Raw genomic sequence first — 25796 nt, 5'->3', positions numbered from 1 at the left:
AAGGAATGCCACCAAATTTGGCCTGGTAAAACCTCAGGTACATCAACTAAATTTTAAAAAAATTTATACACAGAAGATTCATGCATTCTTCATATGACCAAATTAATAAAGATAACTATGAACAATAATTTTTTAAGGTTGTGACTACACATCGTTTTAGTCAGGAGTGCTAAAGATGATTAAAAACCTAAATTATTGGCATTCCAATGTAACTTTTTTGTAGAATACACACAGACTTGAAGAATATAGCTTTCACCAGGAACCTCTATTCTAAAGTGATAACCTACATCTGCTTCCACGCTACTCTTTCTTATGATTATCATTCCAAACATGTCTAAAAATTGGATTTATATCTTCGCCCACCAACATATAATGGTGCATAATCAGCCACAGCTATTTTATAAGGCATACAAGTGGAAAATAATGAATACCTGTCACTGACATTGTTTGCATGCCTGTCATTTCTGAATTTACTGCATGACAACCACCCACCTTGTCTTGTAGCTGATACTTTTGTAGCTCTTCCAGAACAAAATTGACCTGTTTGTCTGTCAACAAAGAAGCAATATTTCCTCCAAGGTTTTTGCAATAATGCTGGGCATTGTCATAGCTCTCTCTGCTGGAGTTGATCCTCAGGCAGACCTCGCCAACCTGGTGCCAGCCATCCCCACACAGCTGGCCTGCATACAGAAACACAGTACTGTTTTTTTTTCCCTTCGACTTCATTTGTACAATGAACTTTCATGCAATAATCTGTACATTATAAAAAGCATAAAAATGATATTTTTAGAGACTTGTAATCCTCAAATTTTCATTCATTACACAGAAGAAAACGAACAATATGATTAATAAATAGATGTACAGATATTACACATTTGGGGTAAAAACAAAAACCTCAAAGCAATACCTTAGCGAGGCGTGATTGCAGGGCCGCTCAGGTGCGTCCGACTCCCATGCAGCAGCGCTGCAGACCACGCCCCGCCACACACATTAACCAGGTAAAATATATATTTAGGCAGAATTTTGCAAATATCTATTTTTCATTTTTTAGCAGCATAGTGCTTTTTTTCCCCCAATTATTTTTTAAAAGTCAGGTCAAGGCTCTAAAATCCCAAAGGCGATATAACAGTTTTTGTTTGCTACATGGATCATTTTAGTTCAGCTGGGTGTCTTTCCTTTTGTTATATTTCTTTAAGAGTTCAAAATGTGTTAATTACATAAATAAAATGGATTTAATAAGCAACACACCTTAGTTGTTCACACAAAGCATAAAGGTAAAAACAACAATTTATACAGTGTTATCTTCATTTTAGACATCAAAAAGTATTTGCGGCTCCCAATGTTTTCTTTTGCGTGGAAACTGGGTGTTAAAGGTTGCCGACCCCCGTGCTAGACTAACACATTTTATATTAGAGATTTATTTTTTTGCAACAATGCAACATCAAGGAGGAGGAGCAAACAAGAAGAATGGTGTAAGCAGCCTTTACTTGGATGTAACTGCAGGTTTCATTAGTCAAGCAGGCATCTAATTGATATCCTTCATGCTGCCAGTTGAGGGTTGGTATTTAGACCAAGTCTAATGAGGAGCAGGTGTGCAAGTGAGCTGAGAGTCAGCTGAGACCAAAGTGGGATCCTCAGTGAAGGTAAGTGATGGACAAAGAAGTCACTGATACTGGAACAGATGTGATGGCCTGGAGAGTAAACTTTTCTGCCAGAACAAACAGATGACTGAACCACATTAAAAGAATTTCTTCTGGCTTATGTGATTAAATATTTATGAAGTTAATATTAGAGGCTGATGTAATTGTTGATTAATGCTGTCTTGGATTAAAGCAGCAAATTCTTGCTTTGTACAGACCTGACAAATAGGATTCCCAGGAGTTAACAATATGTCGCCCGTAGGATAAAGGAACAGGACTGAGTAGAAGCGGAAGATAAATTCACCCATAAAACACATATATGCACTCATTGTTCTTATCGGGGTCACTAAAGTGTCTTGTGGGAGACTATAACAGCGCAGAGGCCGTTCAATTAGCCAGGATGAAAGGAAAGAATAGCCATTCAGTCTCCAGAGCACTGCTGTTTATTTTGGTCTCCAGGACTGATTACATTCACAGGCCTATAATGGCTTCCATCACCAACCTTTCCAAAACAGAAAAGAAAATACCTGCTCTCTTTATTTATCTTTTTTACATGCAATATAAGTACGCAATAATTGACTGAAACAGGAGGAGAAAGTAAAGTTAAGGGTTAAAAAGGGGGGAGCGTAAGAATAAACAGATTGACTGGGTTACAGTCTTTGTGTAAAAATCAGAGATAAACATGTTGGACCATTTAGAATGAGTCATAACACGATGTCTAAAGAAAAGGCCACTGCTGTCATGGTGTTAGAGACAGCTTTAAATAACCCAACTCTTCTTAGCCATCTCCACATAAAACTCCAGGAAAACAGAAGCTTTGTTTCAGCCTCAGCATGTTAATGGACTCAAACAAAAAAAGAAATATCTTATTTATTCTGTGTGGTCTGCAACGCTTCATGCCAAGTAGCATAATCTTGTCTGTGGACATATAAATACTAGTGAAGTGGCAGGATGGTGAAGCTCCAGTGGTGCAATATAAGAGGGTAGCTGCAAAATACTATCAGATGCATGGAAGATGCAAATAGTAGTACTCATTTTGATTTACAGAAAATAGAAGCACATAGTTGTCTTCTATCTCTGTCCATTTAAGCTTTAAACAAAATACAATCACAGCCTTAGTTTCCTAAACCTTGAAAATAAACATACCATTACAAAATTATACTGCCAGAACCACCAGAAAATGAACTGCCGTTGTCATCATTGGGATAATAAACCAATGTGAAGTCTCCACTCCACCAGAGAAATATCCAGCCATAGTCTGCACAGGGATATGACATTCGACTGCAAGGAAATGAGTCTACTAGTGCTAGCACTACTAATGTTAAAGCACACTTGATAAACTACGTACATTTGTGAAATATTATGCAGATGATTGTAAGGGCTAAATTTTCAATGGTAATTCAAATATATTTCATTTATTTAAAACTGTAATTAACAGTTTTAAATCGCTCTAACATTCTAGGCAACAACTGTATGGACGATCTTTAACTCAAATTGCAACCTCAGCAGCTAAAAAACAACCCACTTCCCAAACAGTTCCCACTGAGTCCGAAAAACAATAGAAAAAAAATAATTAGAAAACCATAACTTTAGAATTATTTGGGCATGTGGGTAACTACTCGACTGTACACAGTATGTTAATGCCCCCGTTATTTGGCACAAAAAGTACTAACCAGTAATTATTTTAAATCCTGATAAAAATCTGGCACTGCCATGTTAAAGGCCTAACTTTATAGCATTAAAAAACATTTTTACACCCTGGTACAAAACAACTTTGGCCTCTATGGGGTCTTCTCTCATAACAACTGTATAGTTGTCTCTTCAATCTGGATACTGGAATTAAGGGCGTGGGTGTTTAAATGACACTGAGTTATGGTCAGTTGAATTCTGCTAGACCTCACCTCTGCTAAGTGTAGTCACTGAATTAGATCCCTGGGCCATGTTTGTGTCTTTGGTGTTTTTGGTGCAATTTCAATGGCATTATCTAACATAGAATAGCTTGCTATAAGGCACAATCCACCCAGAAGATCCAGTTTGTTTATTATTGATATCATGTTAGTTTTAATTAACTCATATGTTTCAGTGCTTTGCACCAATTTACAGTTGAATGAAGTTTCCTTGTATATATTAGATGATTAGATTAACAGTACACTGTCTCATCCAAATATGGATATGATACTAAAATGAAAATGAAATGCTTAGGCTTCAAAATTCAGTCCAAAACCCAATGAGTCATACATATATACCGTCTGTGGTTTAACCTTTCTAGGGCTGTCACACTGACAGAATTTCAGTTCAATAGTGAAAAAATGTTCACAGTATTGTAACATTTATGGAATATTTATAAAAACGCTGTAATAATGCTCTGACTAAAATTGATCTATGGTTTTATTTTGTACTTGTTATTTTCAAGATCTAACTCAAATGAAACGTGCATGTTGGTAGTGAGAGTTTCTAACCATAATTGTGCAAATGAACAATTACCAAATTATCTGACATTATCCTATGTGCAATATTGACACAATAGTGAGTACACGTTTATAATGAACCCCCCCAACCTGATCCATTAGCTTGAGCATAATTTTGTTTTTCTGTTTCACAGAGCTAGTCCATTAGTGGTTCTCCTGTTTAATGGACTGCTAAATTAGTCATCGGAAACATTCCTAGTTAGTCTACATTGTACTGTCATGAAAAGTCTTGATATTTCTGCTTCGTTTTATCCAGCTTCAGACATGGGTTTGAACTGCAAATGAACAAACTACCACATTCCTGAGTAATAATCAAGTTATCAAACTCTATTATCCCAGCAAAACATAAGGGCCCGCCATCTTCGGCTTAAAGCTAGTACAAGTTCACAAGTCTTTGCCAATGAACCCAGCAGGTCCTTATAACACAATAAAACATGGAACTGCATCATTTATGGACTCAAGTAGCAGGAGTGTTTCCTGTGCCCCTATATTTGCTAGCAGTAAAAGTCAAAGTAGGAGCAGCTATGGCTTTAAGGCTGCACAGCATAACTCAAACTTGTTAGTCATCCAAGGATTCATATTCAGAACATCCAGTAAACACTTCTAATTGGCCTACTTCTCTATGCTGCTGAGTGCAGAGCACATTTCTCAAGTGTGTGCATGCTTCTATGTGTGTGTTCATACTAATCCTGTCTGAATGTATGCTTGCCTGAATATGAGGGTGTTTATTTGTGAAGACCACTAAGACTATGCCACTGGTTAGCGTGGGAACATGCAAAATGTTTTGTCTTACTTCACAGTATGTTTTATATGACACACATTCCAGTAGTTCTGAAAAAGTACTGCAGTCACTTCAGGGCGAACGCTACACTGTCGTAAATATCATCAAAAAGATTCACAGAGCATTTATAAAACAGGTTATCCATGCGTGCATTTGTAAACTCTTTATGTAAATAGAGTAGATTCTCAAGGTGTTCTCATTTTGCTGCATATGGCCTCAATCTGCATGAGGAAGCAGATTAGAAAGCAAATCACAAACATGCTGTGCAAAGACTTTGCAAAGCCGGGTGAAAAAGTTTTCAGATTCACTTGGAATAAAATGAGCTTCATGAATTTAACTTGAGGTACTTAATTTGCTTGCTACTATGTTACATGCATGAGTGTTTCTCCTCACCAGGCAACGCCTGACACTCCTGCTGCTGTGGCTCCCACTGGCAGTTGACGTTCAGCAAGCAGCTCCTGCAGCTGGCCAGCCTGAAACACTCCAGCTCTTCCCTGCGCTTACACCTGGATGAGTCTCTTACCGTCTTCAAACACACACACAAAATAACAGGAAATGATATCAGTCGGGCTAGAGTTCTTTGACAGTTTTCTCTTCAACAATAAATACAGTAAAGCTAGAGAATTCGATATAGTGTGCAACAAATGGTGAAAATGAATAAAGTATAAATGGGCGTGGTGATTTAAACAGCCAACAGAACATGCAGAGTGGAAAAGAAAATCAATATGCAGGACACATTATACTGAGATGTAGTTTTTATTCTATATGCTGCACAGTTACACTGCAGCAATTTTAGCTATAAGGTTTCAGAACAGAAAGGAAATTTGTTTTTTTATTTAAAAGTTTCAAAAAAACCCAAAAATCTAATTTGATCAGGTACCAGCAAAGTGTACTTTAGCCTAAAAAACAAAATCCCATTTTCTGCAAAAGGACGACACATCTTTATATCCATGATTGCACAGGTAAATACAATCCTGACCTTCATTTTTTTAGTCCACCACTTTCTTAGCATATTAAATAAAAAGTGATTTCTATGAAAACCTTGAAGGTTAGACAAAGGGCCAAGGAGAGGTCTTTGCTCATGTCCTGTTTTCATGACAATTTTTGCTTACGTATTTTCTTGAGGATTATTGAGTGTACATTTTGTTCTTCTGCTCCTGAAATGGCATTAAATGGATGTGTCATTTGGATTGATCCAAAAACAGACTCATGTTCAAACAAGCATGACAAGTCTTGTCTCAGAACAGAGACCATATTCTATGATTCTCTTTAATGCTTACAAATTATTTACCAAAACCTTCAAAAGCTTTTGATCAGTAACAATTTCTGCATCACTCAATGACGTGAACAGCTCCTCACACCATAGTGTTCTTTTTCTCACACCATTTTTAGTACCACTTGTTGGAGAAAGAAGAAATGCATGAAATACATGCAAATTTGTACTTATATTGCCCCCCAGTGTCCACATAACCTTAGGGGCTACTCTGACCTGTGACCTTGCAGCCCAAACCTGAAGCTTAACAGGAAGTGTCAAATGATACACACATGTCCCCTTCTCCTGGCTCCGTGTTTCCACAAGCTCAGCTGATGTTCAGACAACATGGACGGAGGGGGAGACAGAGACAGAGCGCCGCCATGCTGCTGGGCCAGCTCCAGAGTCAGCTAACACACACACACACACAAACAGTCCGATCCATTCACAGATTCAGATCAAATCCAGCCAAGCACGTAGACAGAAAGAAAGCAACAGATAGCCAAACACACAAAGAAACACACACAAAGCAGGGTTGAGATTAAAAACAGAGACTGTGAAAGGAGGAAACAAAATGAGCAAACGTAACAAAATAACACAAGAAAATATTTATAACAAGTTTAATTTCAGCCCAACAATTACTTTGCTTTTTTTTTTTTTTAAATGTTCATTTTGATGCTTCAGAGAATAAAAGAAAAAACAAAAACCTTAAATGAGCGTGTGTGTCTGTGTGATCATTTAAAAAGACCACACTGATTGGTGTTGATTGTTTTAAGACTTTATATAAGACATCGACAGCTTCTTCCTTTAACCAGTCATTTGAAAAGCCTCTGAACTTTCCTCCAGCATTTATCAGCTCACGTTTTCAGCTCACGCTCAACAAAGGATCGTTTCCAAATGGCTGCATCTCCAATTCTGAGTGCAATTTTGGTGACAGACAAGGAAAAGCCTCAGGCCTCGGGAGATTTATTTATTTTTTAAATGCATTTTCTCACTGGTCACTTGAGATTGACTGCAAAAGCAAGTCAATCCGCACAGACAGTATGATAAAATGTCAAATTTCACAGCTCTATAATAACTAAGTGGGGCATTTTAGGCATAGCCAATTTGACAGGTGTCCCAAATTAGGCAGCTGGAGGCAGGCCTTGCTTTAAATACTTTGGATCATTACACTCGACCTTTCCATTGTCTTTTGTCACGTTTTATTGAGTAATCTAAGATTATGGCTTGCTGTGAGACACAGATCATCCAAGAAGTTTCTGCTTTGGTTTTGTTGAGTGTTGTATGCCACTTAGCTAACTAGCAAATGTGTGTGTTCCCCTATACAGCTTATGGATGAAAACCATACAAGCTACAATTAGCTGATTAGCCCTTTTTATACAAATATAATTACCTCTATCCATATTTTATACTTTCTATGGTGCCAAATTGCATTGATGCTCAGCCACTGACAGAACAGTCTTTGCACTTTTTATGACTTCTAGCATTGTCAGGAACCAATATGTTAAGTATTCCATCAAAGATTTAATTCAATTATTGTACTATCAATACTATACGTTAAGGTTTACCATAGATATTTTACTGATAGTCAGTAAAGCCTCACCACAGTGCAGTTGCTTGAGGCAGATATGCACTTCCTGTCCTCACACCACTGACATCCTCTTGTGTTGGCAGTGCAGCTCGCACAGTCTGAGAAGCGGAAACACTGCTCATCTGTACTGTCTAAAAATGGAGAACACAGACAAATTAAAAAAACATAAGCACATCGGTACAAAGGCAACAAAGACACCAGGTCACAGCCTTTTTTCCCCTAATCTGTATTGTTACTGTCTAAATAAAGTGTATGGACAATAAAATGCTTTCATAATATTATGGACTGAGCACAACTCGTACAGTTTTACTTTCAGTAATCGATTTCCACTTATTGAAATCAGCCAACAAATGTTTCAAAGAGTTCATCTGTTGGTGATTTGACTTCTTGACTAGCAAAGATTTAAATGTGATTTTCATGGAAATGTCTATCAGTCAGTTAATACATATAGTGCACAGAGTCATCAGGTGAACATGTACAACTACTTAAACTATTAGGGCAGTGTAAAATAAAATGTATTACCATATTTGGATGGATTAATCAGGAAGCTACCAAGTGACAACTTCGTTCGCTGAAAAAATCCAAATAGCTTATTTTTGTACAGGTGTCAATATTTTTTTATATTTCAGCCATTTACATCCTACTCAGGCTTTAAGTTTGCATTATTAAGTGGATGCCTTCTTCTCTTGTCTACCAGTCATTTATAATAAACATATTAAGTACTTACTGCCTGTTCATACTTTTAATTATAAGCTTTTAAAATGAATTTAACATCTTATTAAAATTACACTGAATAGCTGAATGATTCATTTGCTTAATTAACACTTAAACTCCCGGAGAGCAGCCTGATAATCAGGAGCTAGCAGCTGACAAGTCATGGATGGGAATTCATGTCTTCTTACTTTTTCTATTAAAGTTTATTTCTTTATTTATATTTAATTATTTGGGAGGCTTAATTGTTTAGGTTTGTCCCACATTTTTACCTGAGTCGTCTACGTGTCTTTGCGGTCGTCCATTATTATCTTTCTCCACAACCAGACAGGTTGCTGACAACTGGACACAGTCCTTTTTTCCACTTGTCTTCAGCATTGATGAACGCACACCACAGAACATCACTTTGTTTTTGACAGTTTGATACTATAATGGACATTTCTGGCTTCAGTAATGTAGGTTTTTCATTTCCAAACCTGTCCTATGTCAATCAGCGGTACTTTTCACTAGTTCAGTTACCTGCCTCAAAACTGAGGTAAGTGTAACTTGGAACCTGCCAATTTTGTTCCGCTAACATTTTTTTTCACCAATCTACAAGTCGCTGAATTTCACAGCCATTTCATGCTCGCTCGTTACCACCTCATCGTTGGTCTCTTCCTGTGTTCTCTGAAGTTGGAAAGTGTCAACCTGTCTTGATAGCTCAGGGAAAAGCACATGAACTACTCAAGAGTGAAAGTGGTTCTAAGTTCAATTCCTCCAATAGGCAAGAGATAGTTGAACCCAGAGGTGATTAGTGGGCACCTAGTAAGTTCTTACCAAATGTCCGTATCAACATTTAAACTTTATCGTCCTACGCATAGGGGATTTGCAGACCTAACACTAAGACTGTCTCAACATGCTAAACATAGATTGCACAGGCTGGCTCAGGCAGTAGAAGAGATGATCAGTGTTCACAAGGCTGCTGGTTTGACTACATGCTCTTTTTGAACTATAGTTTCTATAATTTGTTATTCTGGCCTCAGTAAAGAACACATTTTAACCTGTTATTGGGGGTTTTTTTGGCGTGTGTCAGTCATTTATTGCATTACCCAGGGAAAAAAAATTGAAAATGTAGCATTTAACTTTTAAATTAAGGTTAGATTGTATTTTGTTTTTATGGACATTAATGGGATTTGTGTGCTTGGGATGACACATAAATGTTGTCATGAGTTATGAAGGTTAGATAAGGTGTATGTGAATTGCAATGAGCAGGCTTTTAAATGCAAACCCATTGATTTGATCTTTTAATTCATTCAATCCATGTGGGCTTATGCTCCATTTAAAACTGACAGCAAAATCATTTTCATAATTACTTTCTACTTAAACCTCGAGCGAGGTGCCTGAAGCAGAATACCTGGAAGAGCTACCGCATCTACATCTGGTTCAGACCGATCCTAATTACTTTGAAATTAGGTAATTGTTGCAGTGCTGACCTTCTGTTCCTGTAATTATGAATTGCAAACATACTTCAGAGCCCTCCAGAATAATTACGATTCTTGTGAAAAAATAAGCCTTTTGGGAGTTGCACTTGTGCTTGATTGTGTGGTACATTTCAGGAAAACAATGTTGACATGGCAGTGAAAATATTTAGACTGAAACAAAGAAACAGATGCATATAAATGGCAAAGAATTTGCTCGGTAAACAGAAGCATAACATACCAGGCCGAGCAGGGCAGAAAGGAGCAGGAAAAATGTGGTCGGGTGGTTTCGGCTTCCAGGGGGCGCATCTACTTTTCACCCAGTGACAACGAACGCCTGGCCCGGCAGCGGCGCACAAACCTGGGCTAGAGAAGGCCTGGCAGGATGGAGGCGTGTAAGCCAGCACGTCGTTCAGAAGCATACCAGAAAAGCCTCCAAAGATGTACATGGAGCTGAAGATGAAGAAGGGACGATTATACAAACTAACAGGAAAAGAGAACTTATACAGACAGCTGTGGAAGGAAGCAACAGCGAGACACTACACGCTTTATACAGATGAGAAATGCCTCCAGAAAGGAGGAGAAAGTTAGAGGAACACCTTTAAAAATAAACCTGGACTTAGGTGGTGGTGAGGGGGGGGGGGGTGAAAAAGAAAAGCTGCTATTTTGAAGCCGTCCTTGTGAAGTTCAAAGCTGACATTTCTGAGCTCAAAGCTGACTTTTTGGTGGGTAAATGGTGTTAACAGGTCAGGCTGTCATTTCTCAGCCCAGCAATAAGTCAGTCGATGAAACTCCTGCAAACATTTAAGTATCACAAAGCACTGATATTTATATTTTCACTATAACTTTTTCTATTTCACCAAACAAAATGTCTTGTACTCTCCGATTGTCTGGGACTGATGTTCACAGATTCTTTTCAAGAAAATCAAAATCTGTTTTCAGGCTGAACCCTACGAGCAACAAGAAATGCTCAGTGCATCAACGGCAGGGTTTTCTTTGTTGTACGTAGCTGTAATAAGTCATTTGAAAACCACATCTTTCTAGAAAGCAGAGCCCAAAGGCCATTCACACATCCGCCTGCATGTGAATGAGGGTACTGAGAAAAAGTTAGAGGAAAAAACTAGAAATGAATATAGGTCTCGAGGTAATGAAGTGAAATACACGTGGACATATATACATATGCAGTATCTATATATAGAAAGTGCAAAGAAAGTTTCTGACAGAGTGTAGCAGGAGAAACATCCACATACAGGCGAGAGCTGAGGTGGGAGAGACGTAGTTTCTAAACAGGGAGCTTCAGAGGAGCAGGCGGAGGAAGAAGTGACAAGAGAAGTGCCAACCAAAACTAAATATAAGATTGAGATAAAAAAAGATCAATCCATAAACAGTCTACACAACAAAACTATACCAGTCAAGGAGGAAGGCAGAGGCAAAATTCACCTGAGACGCTCAAGATTTGAAGGACATCACAGGAAGACATCAAGGAAATGAAAAAGCTGTGCTGGAGTGTCACGCATTGTAGATAGATGTGTTTTATTTGCATGAATGTAATTTGAGCAGGAAGGCTTGTTCTTATATTTTTCAAAGGTTGAATATCACTGCTGAAATGTCCAAAGGACGATTGGTAAAGGTACAGATTTATGATTGAAGTGGCACTTTTACAAGAAAACACTTAGGAAATGCAACTCCATGCATGTTTTGTGAACCAAATCGCTTTATTTCAAGATACACTCAGAAAAAATAAAATACTCTGTTACCTTTAGTAATACAGGGGCTTGTCCTTGGGCAGAACTACCGTTATTTGTAGGCTATGACTGTTTCTCCTTCCAAAATTACATTAACCTCAGAAAATACATTACAAAGAACTTTCTATCAAAGTTTTACTATTGTATATAGGGTGGAAACAAGAATTAGCCAGAGAGAGTCTGGGATTGGATCAGTTAGGGGGACGTGTTATGAAAAGCAGAAACTCACCCGTTGCTAACCACAGCAGAGTGTCCAAAGCGGTTGATGTCCCGGTGCAGGCCTGGTCTGGGAAGGACAGTCCACTCATCACAAGCTGAGGACGAGCACATGCAGACACACGACGATGTTTAGGAATATATTCACTCGTGACTGTGTGCTGCTATACTGCTGCAGTGTTTGAAAACCAAAACATAAATAACCCACTTATTGAGGAAGTGATAATGCACTGCACAAAATAAACAGACAAAGAGCTACTGTGAACATCACTGTAAGCAGCAAAATTACAGTTTTCCTTAACTGGTAATGCTAACGATAATATACGACTGGATAACATTGTCTTCATTTTTCCCCATGCAGTTATAATAGAAGAATAAGGAGAACCATACGTACTATATGCAAGAGCAATGAGCAGTAGAGTGTGACCCACAGCTCAACCCCTTCCCCCAATTCCATAAGAACTCATTACCATAACCTTCTCACATCGAATTATGGCGATCGAGAGATGATAGGGGAGATAATGTGGGAGCTGACTTCATAAAACACATCATGCCACAAATATGATCATAAAACAGCCTCCTCTCTTTCTCTCTCCCTCTCAAGTTATCATTGGTGCTATTCAGCTCTGTGTGTTTTACTATTTGGATTTTACAACTCTCTGATGTTTTAATGACCCCTACATACTCCCATTATATTAATATGGAAATGACTGAGTGACTGAATGTGTGTGTGTGTGTGTGTGTGTGTGTGTGTGTGTGTGAGTGTGTGTGAGAGTGTGTGAGTGAGAGAGAGTGTGTGAGTGTGTGAGTGAGTGAGAGAGATAGATGGAAAAGGAGTCCAAGTTGTGAGTGTAAATGTGCCATTTAGCTATAGACGCCTTTCCCTAAACACAGAACGCTGGTAGAGTTGAGGACACCAGGTTGCTAACGACCTCGTTAAGCGCTGTGCTAATTGGGAGCGCTTGTTTAAGAGCGAGGGATGCCACAGAGGACGCAGTGACGGGACAGACAAAAAGAGGTTATTCTAATCAACGCCAAGAGCAATGGGTTCATAACTAGCAGGGGTTAAAGGTCATTCGTATTAACATGACAAGAAGAGTGATGCTGATGTAATCAGGCAGCTCTGAAGAACGGTGATTGTGCGGCTAAATTAAACAGCACCGGTTTGTAGGTATTTAACTCAGGTTTTTGTTTTTTTGTTTTTAAATAGGTTAAGTTTTAACCGATTTTTAACCTCCCACAGCAAGATTTCTCAAGTCTTTTTGCTCGAGAAACTCAAAAATCACTAAAGCGAGTAAGTTGTGGGCTTTGAAACGACCTCCCTGAGGAGATAATCTGCGACCTCCTTCAAATCACTTCTAAAAACACATTTTTACAAACTCACTATTATGTGATGTCATTACATTTTTGTGCAGTCTTTTTCTTTAACCGCTTTTAAACAGGAAGCTCTAATTTCCAGCTTTCTGTTGAAATTCTGGATTCGGCTTTAGTCTGTCAAAGCACTTTGCAAAAGAACCATGTAAATGGAATTACTATTTAATATTGTTTGACAAAAAGACTGATGAATAATATTTATGAATAAATAAAACTTAGGGTTTAAACAATGAGAAGCAGAATACCAAAAGTTTATTAAGAACGCACAAAAGAAGGGCAAATAATTTATAAGACAGCTGCTATTAACACTAGACATTTTTACTCCAGTCTGGAGATTTATCCTTGTAGCATCTATTTCTAGAGCTTTGCGCACGCACGCACGCACGCACGCGCACACACACACACACACACACACACACACCTGTTTGTCAGCTCATGTTTAATATAACCTGCAAGGACCTGAATCAAATTGGCACCTCTACCTGGGTAATCATCACTCAGTGTGGGATCCAGGTGTGCACAACTATATGGCATCTAACATCCATCTAAAGCCTGAGTCACACGTGGTGCTAAAAGTTTAAATATTTTTCACTTGTGGCACTTGGCACTCTGAGCACCGAAATAAGCTTAGGCACTACAGGGAATCAGCAGTGAGGCAGGAGTTTGTTTCCTTGAGAACTTTTCAAGTTGTGCTGGCTGCAGAATAAAGCAGCTGGCGTTTATCTTCGATATTTTATTCACTTGTTTTGCTCCAGAATTAATCATTACAACCAAAACTTCACTTGAATTTGTGCATCAGAGTTAATAAATCATGTTGTTAGTACTGAATATACCAAGGTGCGCTTGGTTTGTTATTTTCTCTGGACTGATTTACTGTTACTGAAGTCAGTGAGAGAGCGGTTAAAAAGAGAACGGGCCCATATCTTTTAAATAAGCAGGTTATTATTAAAGCCAGCTCTATTTGTAATTAATCTGCAAGACAATTTTGACAAAGTGTCAACAGCTTCCTACGTTAATATTTCCGTGTGTTTTTTTTATGTTCACTTTATAATATAATTATTAATAATTAATAGGCCTTGCAGTTCTTGTGAAGCCAATAAACACCCTCGGAGACCTGCTGTATGTTTCATGTGATTTAGAGAATCTACCACATGAAACAGTCTGCAAGACACATAACTGCTAAAATAAGCAAATAATAACCAACCGCATCAGAAATATATAATAAAAAATAATATGGTTTTGTTGTTTTGTGGAGTTCTCGCTTTTGTTGACCGAAATGTCCCAGCTGTTTGCAATCTGTGTTCCAATAGAAAGATAGAAAACAGTAAACAAGCAGATTTGCATCTCTGTGCTGCTTCAGGCAGCCCAAGATAAACAGTTTCGAGCCCTCTTCATGGTGAGAGGACAGATTTCTGATTGAACGCTTTAAAGTTTTCTTTTTTTTTTTTTTTGTAGGTGACTCAACGTTGTGACTCCACCTCTAAGGGAATGGATAGTAACAACTACATGGACAAAAGATGGATTTTCTAACATAAGCGAAGCAATAAAATCTGAGGTACTAATTCTACTAAATCCTAAGTGGACAAAAAAATTATTAAAAGGAATTAGCAACTCTGAATGTAAATGCCTCTAGGGGAAAAAAAAGTATTCTCATTTTTCCATTTTGTGTCCCATCATTTTCCCTTTCCTGTGTCTTCCAGTTTGACTGAATCTAGACCTTTCTTTATGACAAGTTCTCATTAATTTGGGAAACCCTGACGAGGCTGGGAATGGTACCTAAAATGGATATGCTGTTAAAAGGACGGATGGATGGACTTATTGTCTACTTATTGTTTGAATGACACATTTCAGCTTGTGGCATTTTTGAGATTTTACTTCTTGAGGATCAAGAGCTTCCCCATGCACCTTGGAAGTAGGAGTGAACTTGTGCTTGAAAGCTCTACTCTATAAAGAAAATGTAATGTGGAACTATGATTTGTGCATGTAAATCAAGAGCCTGATTGTGATGATGAAGCTGACCTCAAACCTCCAGCCACAGCTAAAAATCTTTCTCTAACAAGCTCTAAATGAAAAAAAAGATTACAACCTCTGTGACTTTTGATCCCATCCTCTAGCCATAACCAGCCACCCCGAGACTGCTGTCAAATTGTCCACCCAAGAACTGCAGGCTCAACAGATACTTATCAGCCACAACACACATACAGTCATACACACACACAGACCCACACAGATTTTAATTTCCTCTTAGGATATGAGAAAATCTGTGTTAATAATGCATGGTGGGACAGAGGGAGAAATCACGAGTCCAGATCGAAGCAGCCGTGCGGCCGGGCTGATTGACAGTTTGATCGGATCTGTGCTAATGGAGAACTTGATGGAGAAAGGCGGGAGGAGGAGGAGGAGGACATGGAGGTTTAAACGGCAGCCACTGTCTGCTCCTCAGATACATCCCGACTTCCAACATCTTCCAAACAAGCTTTCAGCTTGCCACAGGCCTTTCAGCGAGATCTGTGTATGTCTCAGGTGTTTGCGTGTTGCACACAGAGCGTGAGCGTGGGCGTGCGCCTATGGTGTGTCAGGTTGGAGAGGACTGCGTTTTTAATCAGAGTTCATTTTCCCCCAAAATCTAATTAGAAGTGTGAGGGTGGCACGGTTAAGGGGAAGGGAGGATGTGGGAGGATGGGAGTGGGGAGGAAGGAGAGCTGAAGGGGGAGAATTAAATTCAAATGAAAAGTGCCTTCCATGTCTACCTGAATCTAATGTGTGGCAGCAGAAGAGCAGGAGAAGCTAATAACGTCATGTCACCCCTCCAAGGTTAGCGCGGCAAAACAAAAACAAATTAGTGCTCCAAACGCCCCCGCTCGCAGCGAGCGCAGAGACAGGGAGGAACGGAGGAGCAAATGGAGACAAAACAAGGGATGGAGAGAAGTGACTTCACAGGTGGAACTAATTAATTATCTCCTGAAGAGATGTGACGGAGGGCAGAGCTTTAGAAAAGAACTTGTGCAGATCAACACTTTCTGTGAAGACGCGTAGATACGAAGCCAAGCAACCCCCTGTCGTAACTCTAAACATGTATAGTATTTTTCACAGCATGTCCTATTTAACACTAAAGGTTTCCCCCATAAATGACCAAATTGTGCTCAGTCGAGACGCATTATTCAGAATGACAGCAATTAACACATTTCTCATAGACTTTCCAGAAACAAATTTGTATTTCTTTAAACTCAAGAATCAAATAAATTATCTGCTGTGCTCTTAGTTACGATGTTATTGTCAAAGCCAACTGATGTTTTTTGTTCTGCTGCTTGAAGCCACTTTAAGAAAAACTGTTTCTCAGTAACTTGTGTTCCACTGCAGGAAGCACCTCTGCACGGCCTCCTTTAGTGCCATTTTGGAGGAGAAAAAAAGTAGCTAGTCTGAGGTAGCTAGTCTGATAGCCTGCTTATAGAGGTTCAGCAATCTTAGGGTATAAGAGCTATATTGTGCTTCTTGTTGTGTCGATATACTGTTAAGATGTTTAAACATACCCTGTTTTGAACACTGAAAGCAGTATACATACAAATAAGGGCAGTGAGCCCAAAACTTAGGAGGTTCTAAATGCTCCGTTTCTGTTTTTTTTTTTTAATTAATTAATTTATTTTTTACTCTCAGTTCTATGTGATTGGAACATGGGCAGTAACAACAATGATAAACCAGGATTATTTTGAACTGTGACTCACACAAAGCCACTCTGGAATAGTCTAACAATAAAAAGAGGGAGGTAGAATTTTATATAAAAGGTCCTATTTAGGTCTGAGGATTGCTGCCCTCTCTGAAACTTCAACAGCATAAACTTTGACATGAACAAGAAGAAAAGCCTTTAAGCAGCTCAGCTCTCTCCTTTTTTGTTATTAAATTCCCCTGTCTGTGCACATGCAGAATTAATGTCGCAGTTAAAAGTGTTTTTCATCACCTCATGTTTGGGTGGAGCCACAGACATGTAAACAAAAGATATAGGGACCTTTCCTGTATCTACACCACCTTGTGCCAATATGAATACTGTAACTTCAGCACCGTAACAAGAAGGAGAAGATGTTTTCTGACTTCTTTCCATTTATAAGGAGATTCATAAATGCCTTCATCGTGAAGTTCTTGTACTTAGAAATTCACTGATACAGGATTTTAAGACCAATACTCACAATGAAAGCTGGTGAGTTAAAAATAGAATAGATTCTTTTTTCAAACATGCAAGAAAAATAAAGAGATAGCATATTGTCTTAGTAAAGACTATATGCTAATTCTATTTAAAGATAATCTTGTTCGTTTTGTTTTAGGGGTTTTGTCGCGTATTCCTTGCTTAAGTTCTGCCCAACAATGCTCGGATCAGCTGGTTGTTATGTTTGTGGACTTCCAGACACATTTAAGTTGAAGTGCTTTCTGGTCGGAAAATGATGGTTACTCACGATGATGGTCTCCACTTTATACATTTTAATTTATCAGCCCTTATAAATGCAGATGCCAATAGAGCAGTAAACAGCTAATAAGGTAACATTATCTGTAAATGATTAAAAACCAAAGACAGGAATCACAAAGAACAAAGTAAAAATCTGAGGGCGAAAATCACAGATTTAGCCAAAGTTAGCAGGGGTTAAAGGAAAAGTGTGAATGCAGCAAGAGAAAGAATGAAGACAGGAAGGAGGAAACTATAGCTAGGAGACATTTCTTGGCTCAGATTTAAACTCTTCTTTTTTTTAAGCTCCTCATAACCCTGAGTGTGTTAACAGTCACCACACTGGCCCAGCGGAGGCCTTTAATTCCACATAATCCCTCTCTGGGTGAGAGGAGTCTGTTGCACCACAGTGAGGAAAGAAAGGAATTCCATGCGACACACTCCACACTGATATATGATGCTAGTGCAGCATTTAGCTTGTCTAATTATCCCATTAAGTAAAAATGCAACTACTGAAACATAAACTATTTTGTTTCCTTAAACCAAGGCAATAGTAAACTGAACATCTTTTCGTTTTGGTCGGTTGTTCAGCACTAATTGGAATTCTTCATCCTGGACTGTAAGAAACTGTTGACGCTGATATTTCCTTTCGGGTATTTAATTAATCAATTCCTTGAGAAACCTGGCACCAAAACACTCTGTAGTGAAAGGAATCATTAGGGTTTTTTTACTTTAAAAAAAAAATGCCCAAAAAACAAACGAAGAACAAATTTCAACTGCCAGTGTGTCAAAAAATATAATGTACTGTGCAAGGAACATGGTTACAACAGGGATGGAGTAATTCTGTAAAACTAAGAAGATATTTAAGATCAAGGTCGTACACCAGATAAACTTCTACTAGAAAGAATAAGATATACGTCGAAACACAAATTTAAAAAATACATAAGAAAGTTGAACTAAAATATTTATATCAATATATTAATGTGTATGTTTTGTTTGCTATATTTGAACTTTCCTTTAATTTTTGGTCATTGACCACACACAAACACAGTCAGTTTTATCTCCTTACATCACCTGGAGGATCCTACAGACAGTCAGGTTTGAACTCTGTCTTTTGCTGATGAGCATCTATAAAATGTTCACTTCACTGTTTGTTGGTTTTTCCTGTTGGCTAAAAGATGCTTTCAGACACTTCAGAACTCACTTTGCTTATTGCTGCAGAAGCTGCAGTTGAAAGAATAAGGCTAAAATTGTCCTACGCACATCTAAACAATATATTAATATAATGGAATACAGAATTGTATTCATGTGAGGTTGTTCTTTGTCTTAATGAAAGAACTGTGAAATTGATATTTCTATTAACTTACACAGCATCTGTCCTGGTTTCAAACAGATTAGAAGCCAGGACATTCACACAGTGCTAAATAATACTATACATGCAAAAGTCTTCTCAAGCAGTAGCTTTGTGTGCAGCAGCCGTGTCACTTTTAACCTGTAATATTTAACCTTTTTGTATTTTTGTTGTAAAATTATAGTTTTATTTTCTTTGTAAATTATGCTGCTCTGTTGCCAGCTCTCTTGGCCCTTTCCTGGCCTGACTTATCGAGTTAATAAGCCACCTTACGTGAGTGGTTAGGATGATTGCTGAATTTAAAATCTCCAGCACTGTGTGGTCCTGGTTTCCTTAAATGTGCTCACTGGCTTATGCCTTCCTACACCTGGTTCACCTTTGCTCAAGTTTTCCTTTTGCCTCCTCATTCCTCACAAACAATCTAGTCTTGCTCTCACCCAACTCAATCCTTTCATTATTTGAACTTTCCATAAACTCATTTGAACCCTTACTCAGCGGTCACTTTGGCTCTCCCAGTTCTCTTAGCCAAACCTTGACATCCTTGCTTTGAAAGTGCTTCATTGCAGAAGATGCAGTCCAAGTCCATAACACTGGGGAGCCCGCTATAATGTGCAAGAAGAGAGCCACACTGGAAAACAGCCTGCAGCTGTCTCAGAATGTCATGACCCCCAAGTCGTACATTTTTGTAACACAGTGTATACTTCAGATTGTTCTCCCAAGAAAACAAACAGCACTGGTTGTTTAAGCAAATCCCAGAGCAGCCGGTGTTTGTATTCAGGGCAAAACCGTAAAACTGCCATTGAACTAAAACCTACTGTCACACACAGAAGAAAGAGCTAGTGAACAATAAAGTGTGGGTCGAAGTGTAGTTGTTTTTTGACACAGGAAACCCGTTTATACTGCCTCGGAGAACAAATAACATAATCATTCTTCACCTTAACCTAATTATTCATTTAACCAAAATAATTATCCAATGCTGATTCTTAACCAAAAAGTATTCCTATCACAGATAGTGATGTTTACGGGGGGGGGGGGTTGGTTTCTTTTTTACTTCAAACCAAACCAACTGTTCAGTGTTTAAGAAATTATCATATATTTCAGGTGTGTTATAAACATAGCCACTGGTTTTGAATGTTAGCAGCTTGTTGTATGGTTGTTAACTATTATTACTACCATAGATATTACAAGTAGACAATCTGCAGGGCAGAGCCCAGAACTCAGTTATTACCTGATTTAATGGTGGTTGTTCCACTTTGGTGGACAGAAATAATGGGCAACGTGTTTTCACTTACACGAAACAACAGTCCCTTTAAGAGGCAGCAGGACTTCCAACTGTGGAATAAATGCCTCGAGTTTGTTTTTGCACAACGTTTGCAAAAACAACATGGTTATGGTTAGGAGAAAATCATAGCTTGAAAGCTCACTTTTCTAGTTACAACACTGAGGAGTGTTGGTTGCTTTCTATTTTGATCAAAGTCTAGTGAGCCAGCAAGCATATACTTAAGCTTTTACCTATGGAAACTCAAGCAGTCGGTTAGCCAAGCGTAATATAATGATAACACTGGAAAAACTCTTGGTCCCCATCAGAACTGCTTGATGTACAAAATGCCTTTGTCACATTTGTACAAAGGACACATATGCAGTTTTAACAAAACTGTAATTATAAACAAAATATTATAGTAAACATTTTTATGCATAACCTAACCATTGACTGCTATGGTTGGTCTTGACTGGTTGACGAATGATTGCTGAAAGTTGCTTGCTAGTGTCCAGGTGAAAATGGTCAACAATAGGTATACATGGCTCCGGTTAAAACCACTTGTAAGAGCTTCCATCCCTCTAGTAGACTGCTTTGTTCATCCATAGTTCTCGTGGAGGAGTCTCGGCCTTGTGCAACTGAAGCTTTAGTTAGATTGCAGGTGCTGTGGAGGTTCACCCGTCTGTTTAGGCTGATAGGTGCATGGCCCTAGTGTCACTGTGTAGGCCACAGCTACACCTTGGTGAAGCAAAATGAATACGAACCTAAAGCAACATGTGGGCCAGATTAAAATGTGCAAAGGCCCAGTTAAGTTACACACATGAGTAATATTTAAAAAACAAATAAATATTTGACTGCAACATATTATTTTCTCCAGCTGATGATCATTCACGTCATCATCTTTCCTCTTGGTTTTTCATCTTCCCACCTAAACTATAATGCAGCATCTATCTGCCTCTCCGGTAAGCTCAAGCTTGAAAACGGACAAAAGTTGCGGGTGATAAAAGCAGTAATGAATAAATTATGATATTTATGAAGACAGGGGTGTTTGCACAGAGTTAAGGGACACGTAAATTCACACATTTATTGCAAGCGTTGATGGAGCGAAAACAGTATCTGAAACCATTTGGCTTTCACCTTCATTAAGATGGGGACGTTCTGTAAACCCATGCCTGATTGTTTATCACCTTTTATTTTGCCTTTTGTTCACAAGCTTATCATCATCTTCACCCTGGCACACCTTTAATGTCTTTAGGTAATTCTCTTTCACAAGTCCGCAGTGCTTCCATTCCCCTCCCTAAATCCCTACTTCATTTACTCTTTATTTCTCTTCTACTCCGTGTTCGTCCCTCTCTCCTTCTTTAGCACTATTCTACTTTATTTCATCACCCTCCTCACACCTGCTACTCTAATATCAGCAGTCGCTTTTTTCCTGTTGTTCTGTAATTTACAGGAGTGACGAGAAATATGAAAGAGAGAGTGGGAAGGACGACAGATTTGGACAGTGGGCTGATTTTTCCAAGTACAAAAAAGCATTTTAAAGCCCATTTTTATAAATTTAAAAGAAAATACTTGCAGCTTTCAACTACAACTCAAACACAGAATAGCTGAGCACATTAGCATTATATGCAGACCTTCTGTCATGGCTGAAAGCACTCTAAGAAACACTCTAAACAACTCTTGAGAAGCACTCTAAACAACTTGTCCGGAACTGTTTTTATCATTTAAGAAACATTTCTAAACTCAGACTGCTGTGTCAAAGGCAGAATTGAGATGATTCTTCATGCTTTTATCTCTTCTCGTTTGGATTATTGTAACGGTCTTTTTAGGTATCTCAACAAATCAGCTCTGGATCGCCTTCAGTCTGTACAGAATGCAGCTGCAAGTCTTAACTGGTACAAACAAGAAGTCACACATTACTCCAGTTTTGGCTTCTCTTCATTGGTTGCCAGTAAATTTTAGGGTTCATTTTAAAATTTTAGTTGTTTAGAGCTCTGCACGGTGAAGCTCCCCAGTATATCTCTGACCTGTTGAAACCTCATGCTTCATCCCGAGCACTTAGGTCTTCAGGTCAGAGGCTACTGGTGGTCCCACGTACTGGGTTTAAAACACGTGGGGATCGGGCTTTTCAGGCACTGGCACCTAGGCTGTGGAACTCTCTGCCGTTGTCTTTACGCTGTCTAGACTCTACTGACTCCTTTAAAAAGCAGTTGAAGATATTTTTATACAAACGGGCTTTTAATTTATTTTAACCTGTATGTCTGATCTTATTATGAATCACTTTGTGATTTTTATCGGTGAAATGCGCTATATAAATAAATTTTACTTACTTACTCTAAAAAGCTTAGTGGATCTTAGTTTGAGAAGTTGCTGTCGAAGCAGTGGTTGAGATTTCTGGATAAAACTAAAGTTTTAGTTAAAGTGACAATACAACAGGTCATGACATCACTTGACAGGTTTCAAAGGACTATAATAAACCTGATCAGCAACTTTGAAAACAAGAGGAGAGCATCAACATCACCTACAGAAAGATGGCGAAATAGATGAATAATTGGTCAAGTCTAGTGCAGGGTGTATGTAATTCTATGAATGCACTCAAAAAAATATTTAATCTTCAGACAACAATTCTGATGGCTAAAGAACCAAATGGGACAGGCAAAAAAAAAAAAAAAAATTTAATCTGATTACATTTAACATTTGTGATGTGGATGTGGCCACCAACTTAAGAGATAACAAGCTCCTGACCCTTACAAAACAGCTAGGTCAGCATTAGCATGTTTCATTTTCCCTGATATGAAAACTTGCACATTTCACCCAGCGATGCCTAAACAATCTATAATTGCTGCTTCAATAAAATTGTTTTCCCAATTCTTGGCAGACCGTAAATTTAAAAAAAAGAAAAAAAAAAAAAAAGAAAAACACATTCTAAATAACAATATTTAAAAATATAAACTTTTTTCTACAATATATTTTTCCCAAGTATAATCCCTACATGATTTCCATTTAGACGTTTTAAGGCTCTGCTCCTTTTGTTCCGAGCTTTTAAATTCCAGCAACATCCCAACATACTGCACTGACATCTGTTGGATGAACTGTGGCTAAGCGGAAATTTTTAACATATTCTGCACCTCGAGGATATAATAAAACCTAAAAAGTATCTTAAATAAATAAACAAAGGGTCTCCATTGCCTCTCACTATTAGTGCCATGTGATTAGAAATCAGATTTGACCAGGTGAACCACACCCGAGGCTCTATGCCATGAATGTCTCACTCACACCCCTGATCACATAGTCAAAGAAACACTGATCAGTATAAAAACTGGCAGACGATTATTCTGAATGACTTTTTTTGCAGTAAAACAATTATTTCACCACTAACAGACACTGGCAAGCATTGCTGACCTTACATGCAGATAAATATACAGTTAAAGAACCACCATCACCAACATGCTGCTTTTTCCTGTTCATGTTTCACTTTCACTCGATTTTTTCAGGACCTTTTGCATAAATATTCGCAAATCTTTATCGTTTCCTCCTTCTTTCTGTTAATCTATCTACTGCACACTGTTTCCTCCTGTGAAGAGCAGAACTAATCTACATCTTCCTCACCTGAAGCCCCTTTCATTATTGTCTCTTTCTATCCCTGTCAAGGGCTGTTAATGTTCCCATACCATCTGGTTGATGGTGTAACTGGTTAGCCTATAATGGGATCCTTAATCATCAATACTCCATACCTATACTGCAGTGTTCGCAACCTTACACAGTCTTGGTTTCTTTCTTACTGTCTCTTCTGGCTGCAAGAATATTTTTAGCTTGTTTTTAGGTCTGTCACAGCGCAGTAACGTTGCAGCTTCCTCTATGTACTATTAAGGGCATTTCAACATGCTGTTGCTGCACAAATTGGATTCACACCAGGAAATCGCTTCCAAATACCATATGCATGTGTGTTTCTTTTTAGAAGAAAGCACTCTAAATGACTAATAAGAACAAATAAATACTACATAAAGCTTGATGGTCAGGATGAGTTGAATATTATGCTTATGAGTGGCTAGTGAATGGAACTGCCCTGCAGATAATATCACCTGTGAATACAGAATATAAATATGTAGAATGCTTATAATAATAATACCAGAACTGAGAGCAAACCAAGGCTTATCGTACATAAGATATAGAACATAATTTAAAAACATGTTTTCCTTGCAAGCAGGAGCACTCAGAGTGTAGATGTGAGGTTAAAGCATCCCCTTTTAGTCAACTACAAGTCATGGTTAGAAGCAGCAGGCAATTTTATATGTAGAAAAGTAGGCACGAGGCAAATCTGGCTATTTAACAGCAACAGATGGAAGTGGAAGGACAAAAGAAAAAGAAAAAATCAAAGAGAAAACCCCAAAAAGTGAAATTATTTTTTTAAAAGAGAGATAAAAACACCATGTTGTTACCCAGTGGTGATTTTGAAGCTTGGTTTTTAAACTCTGACTTGAATATTTTGACTGTCATCATCTTAATTTTTTGAACATACAAAGAGCGGCTCTGAAAACAGACACACTGCACACTTGTGGCTTGGCAGAGCTCTATATTAAAGCATATTCTACTTTACTCACAACAGGACCATATTTACAAAATAAACATGTCAATTTTTTGGAACCCAGAGGAGTCGCCCCCTGCTGGTAGTGGGGGGGAAATTATTGTTTACGGTACTTCTGAATTAGCTTCACTTTTGAGACTCAGACGCTAGAGCCACCTATTATATACAGTTTACTGTAGAAACTGAATGTTTTGGTTCCAAGTAGTATTATATCAAATTAACAGAAAATAGGAAATCTATCTGAAAAGACATTCTGTGAATTCCATCCAGATCACTCAATGAAAGGACCTATTTTCCAGCCTTAGAGGAAGAATTAAATAAATGAAAGCACCTTTAGATGTTCCAGTTATTAATCAATAATAACTAATACCATCAGGCAGGCATATATCACAAATTAACTCAAAAACAGGGAGTGCAGCAAAAACTATATCTCACTGTCTTATCTGCCTGTGAGAAGAGACGGTGAAATATACCCACAGACGCCTTATCTTAACATTATTAAGTCAGTTTTGGATTACATGAAGATACAAAAGACCCTGGCATGACTAAATCCACATGAGAACTCTGGAGAGGTGTTTAGCTGGAACAACCTACCTGCCAAGTGGCTGACCTTTAATAGCTGTGCACAAGAAAACTGGTGTTCACACCAACATTTGCTTCAAAATCTAGCATCCACCCATGTGAAAGTGTCTGTTTATATGTGACTTGTTCTTACCAATATCATAAGCCAGAAAGTCTGCAGAGAAACACTTGGCTCCGTTGCTCAGAGATGTGTCATTGTGAGTGTTTCCCCCAAAAACCAGCATTGTGCCACTCAGCAGCACCGCCGAGTGGAGGTACCGTGCCAAACCACTCTCCTTGAGGATTAACCTGCGTGCACACACAAACACACACCCACACAGAGTTGGGTTAATCAGCAATGTGAGGCACGTCAG

At 38.4% G+C, this 25796-nt stretch overlaps 1 protein-coding gene across 4 annotated transcripts in view; it reads right to left on the bottom strand.

Moving 5' to 3' along the window:
* The window catches only part of atrnl1a (attractin-like 1a), a 312323-nt gene that overhangs the window by 227645 nt on the left and 58882 nt on the right, over positions 1 to 25796 (bottom strand). For 3 of the 4 annotated variants that reach the window (XM_005935431.3, XM_005935428.3, XM_005935432.3), the window contains 7 exons: positions 25577 to 25731; positions 11875 to 11959; positions 10142 to 10353; positions 7745 to 7863; positions 6435 to 6551; positions 5283 to 5415; positions 493 to 680 (listed from right to left, as the gene is read on the bottom strand). In XM_005935431.3, coding sequence (XP_005935493.1) covers positions 493 to 680; positions 5283 to 5415; positions 6435 to 6551; positions 7745 to 7863; positions 10142 to 10353; positions 11875 to 11959; positions 25577 to 25731 — 1009 coding nt within the window. The remainder of the gene's footprint in view (positions 1 to 492; positions 681 to 5282; positions 5416 to 6434; positions 6552 to 7744; positions 7864 to 10141; positions 10354 to 11874; positions 11960 to 25576; positions 25732 to 25796) is intronic. The other variant, XM_005935430.3, reaches the window with a different exon arrangement.

Source organism: Haplochromis burtoni, unplaced genomic scaffold (genome assembly GCF_018398535.1).
Source record: "Haplochromis burtoni strain Fernald_Lab_line unplaced genomic scaffold, NCSU_Asbu1 Contig_106, whole genome shotgun sequence".
NCBI classification, from domain to species: domain Eukaryota; kingdom Metazoa; phylum Chordata; class Actinopteri; order Cichliformes; family Cichlidae; genus Haplochromis; species Haplochromis burtoni.
The sequence above is the reverse complement of the archived record's forward strand: the minus strand, read 5'-3'. Positions and strand labels throughout refer to the sequence as shown.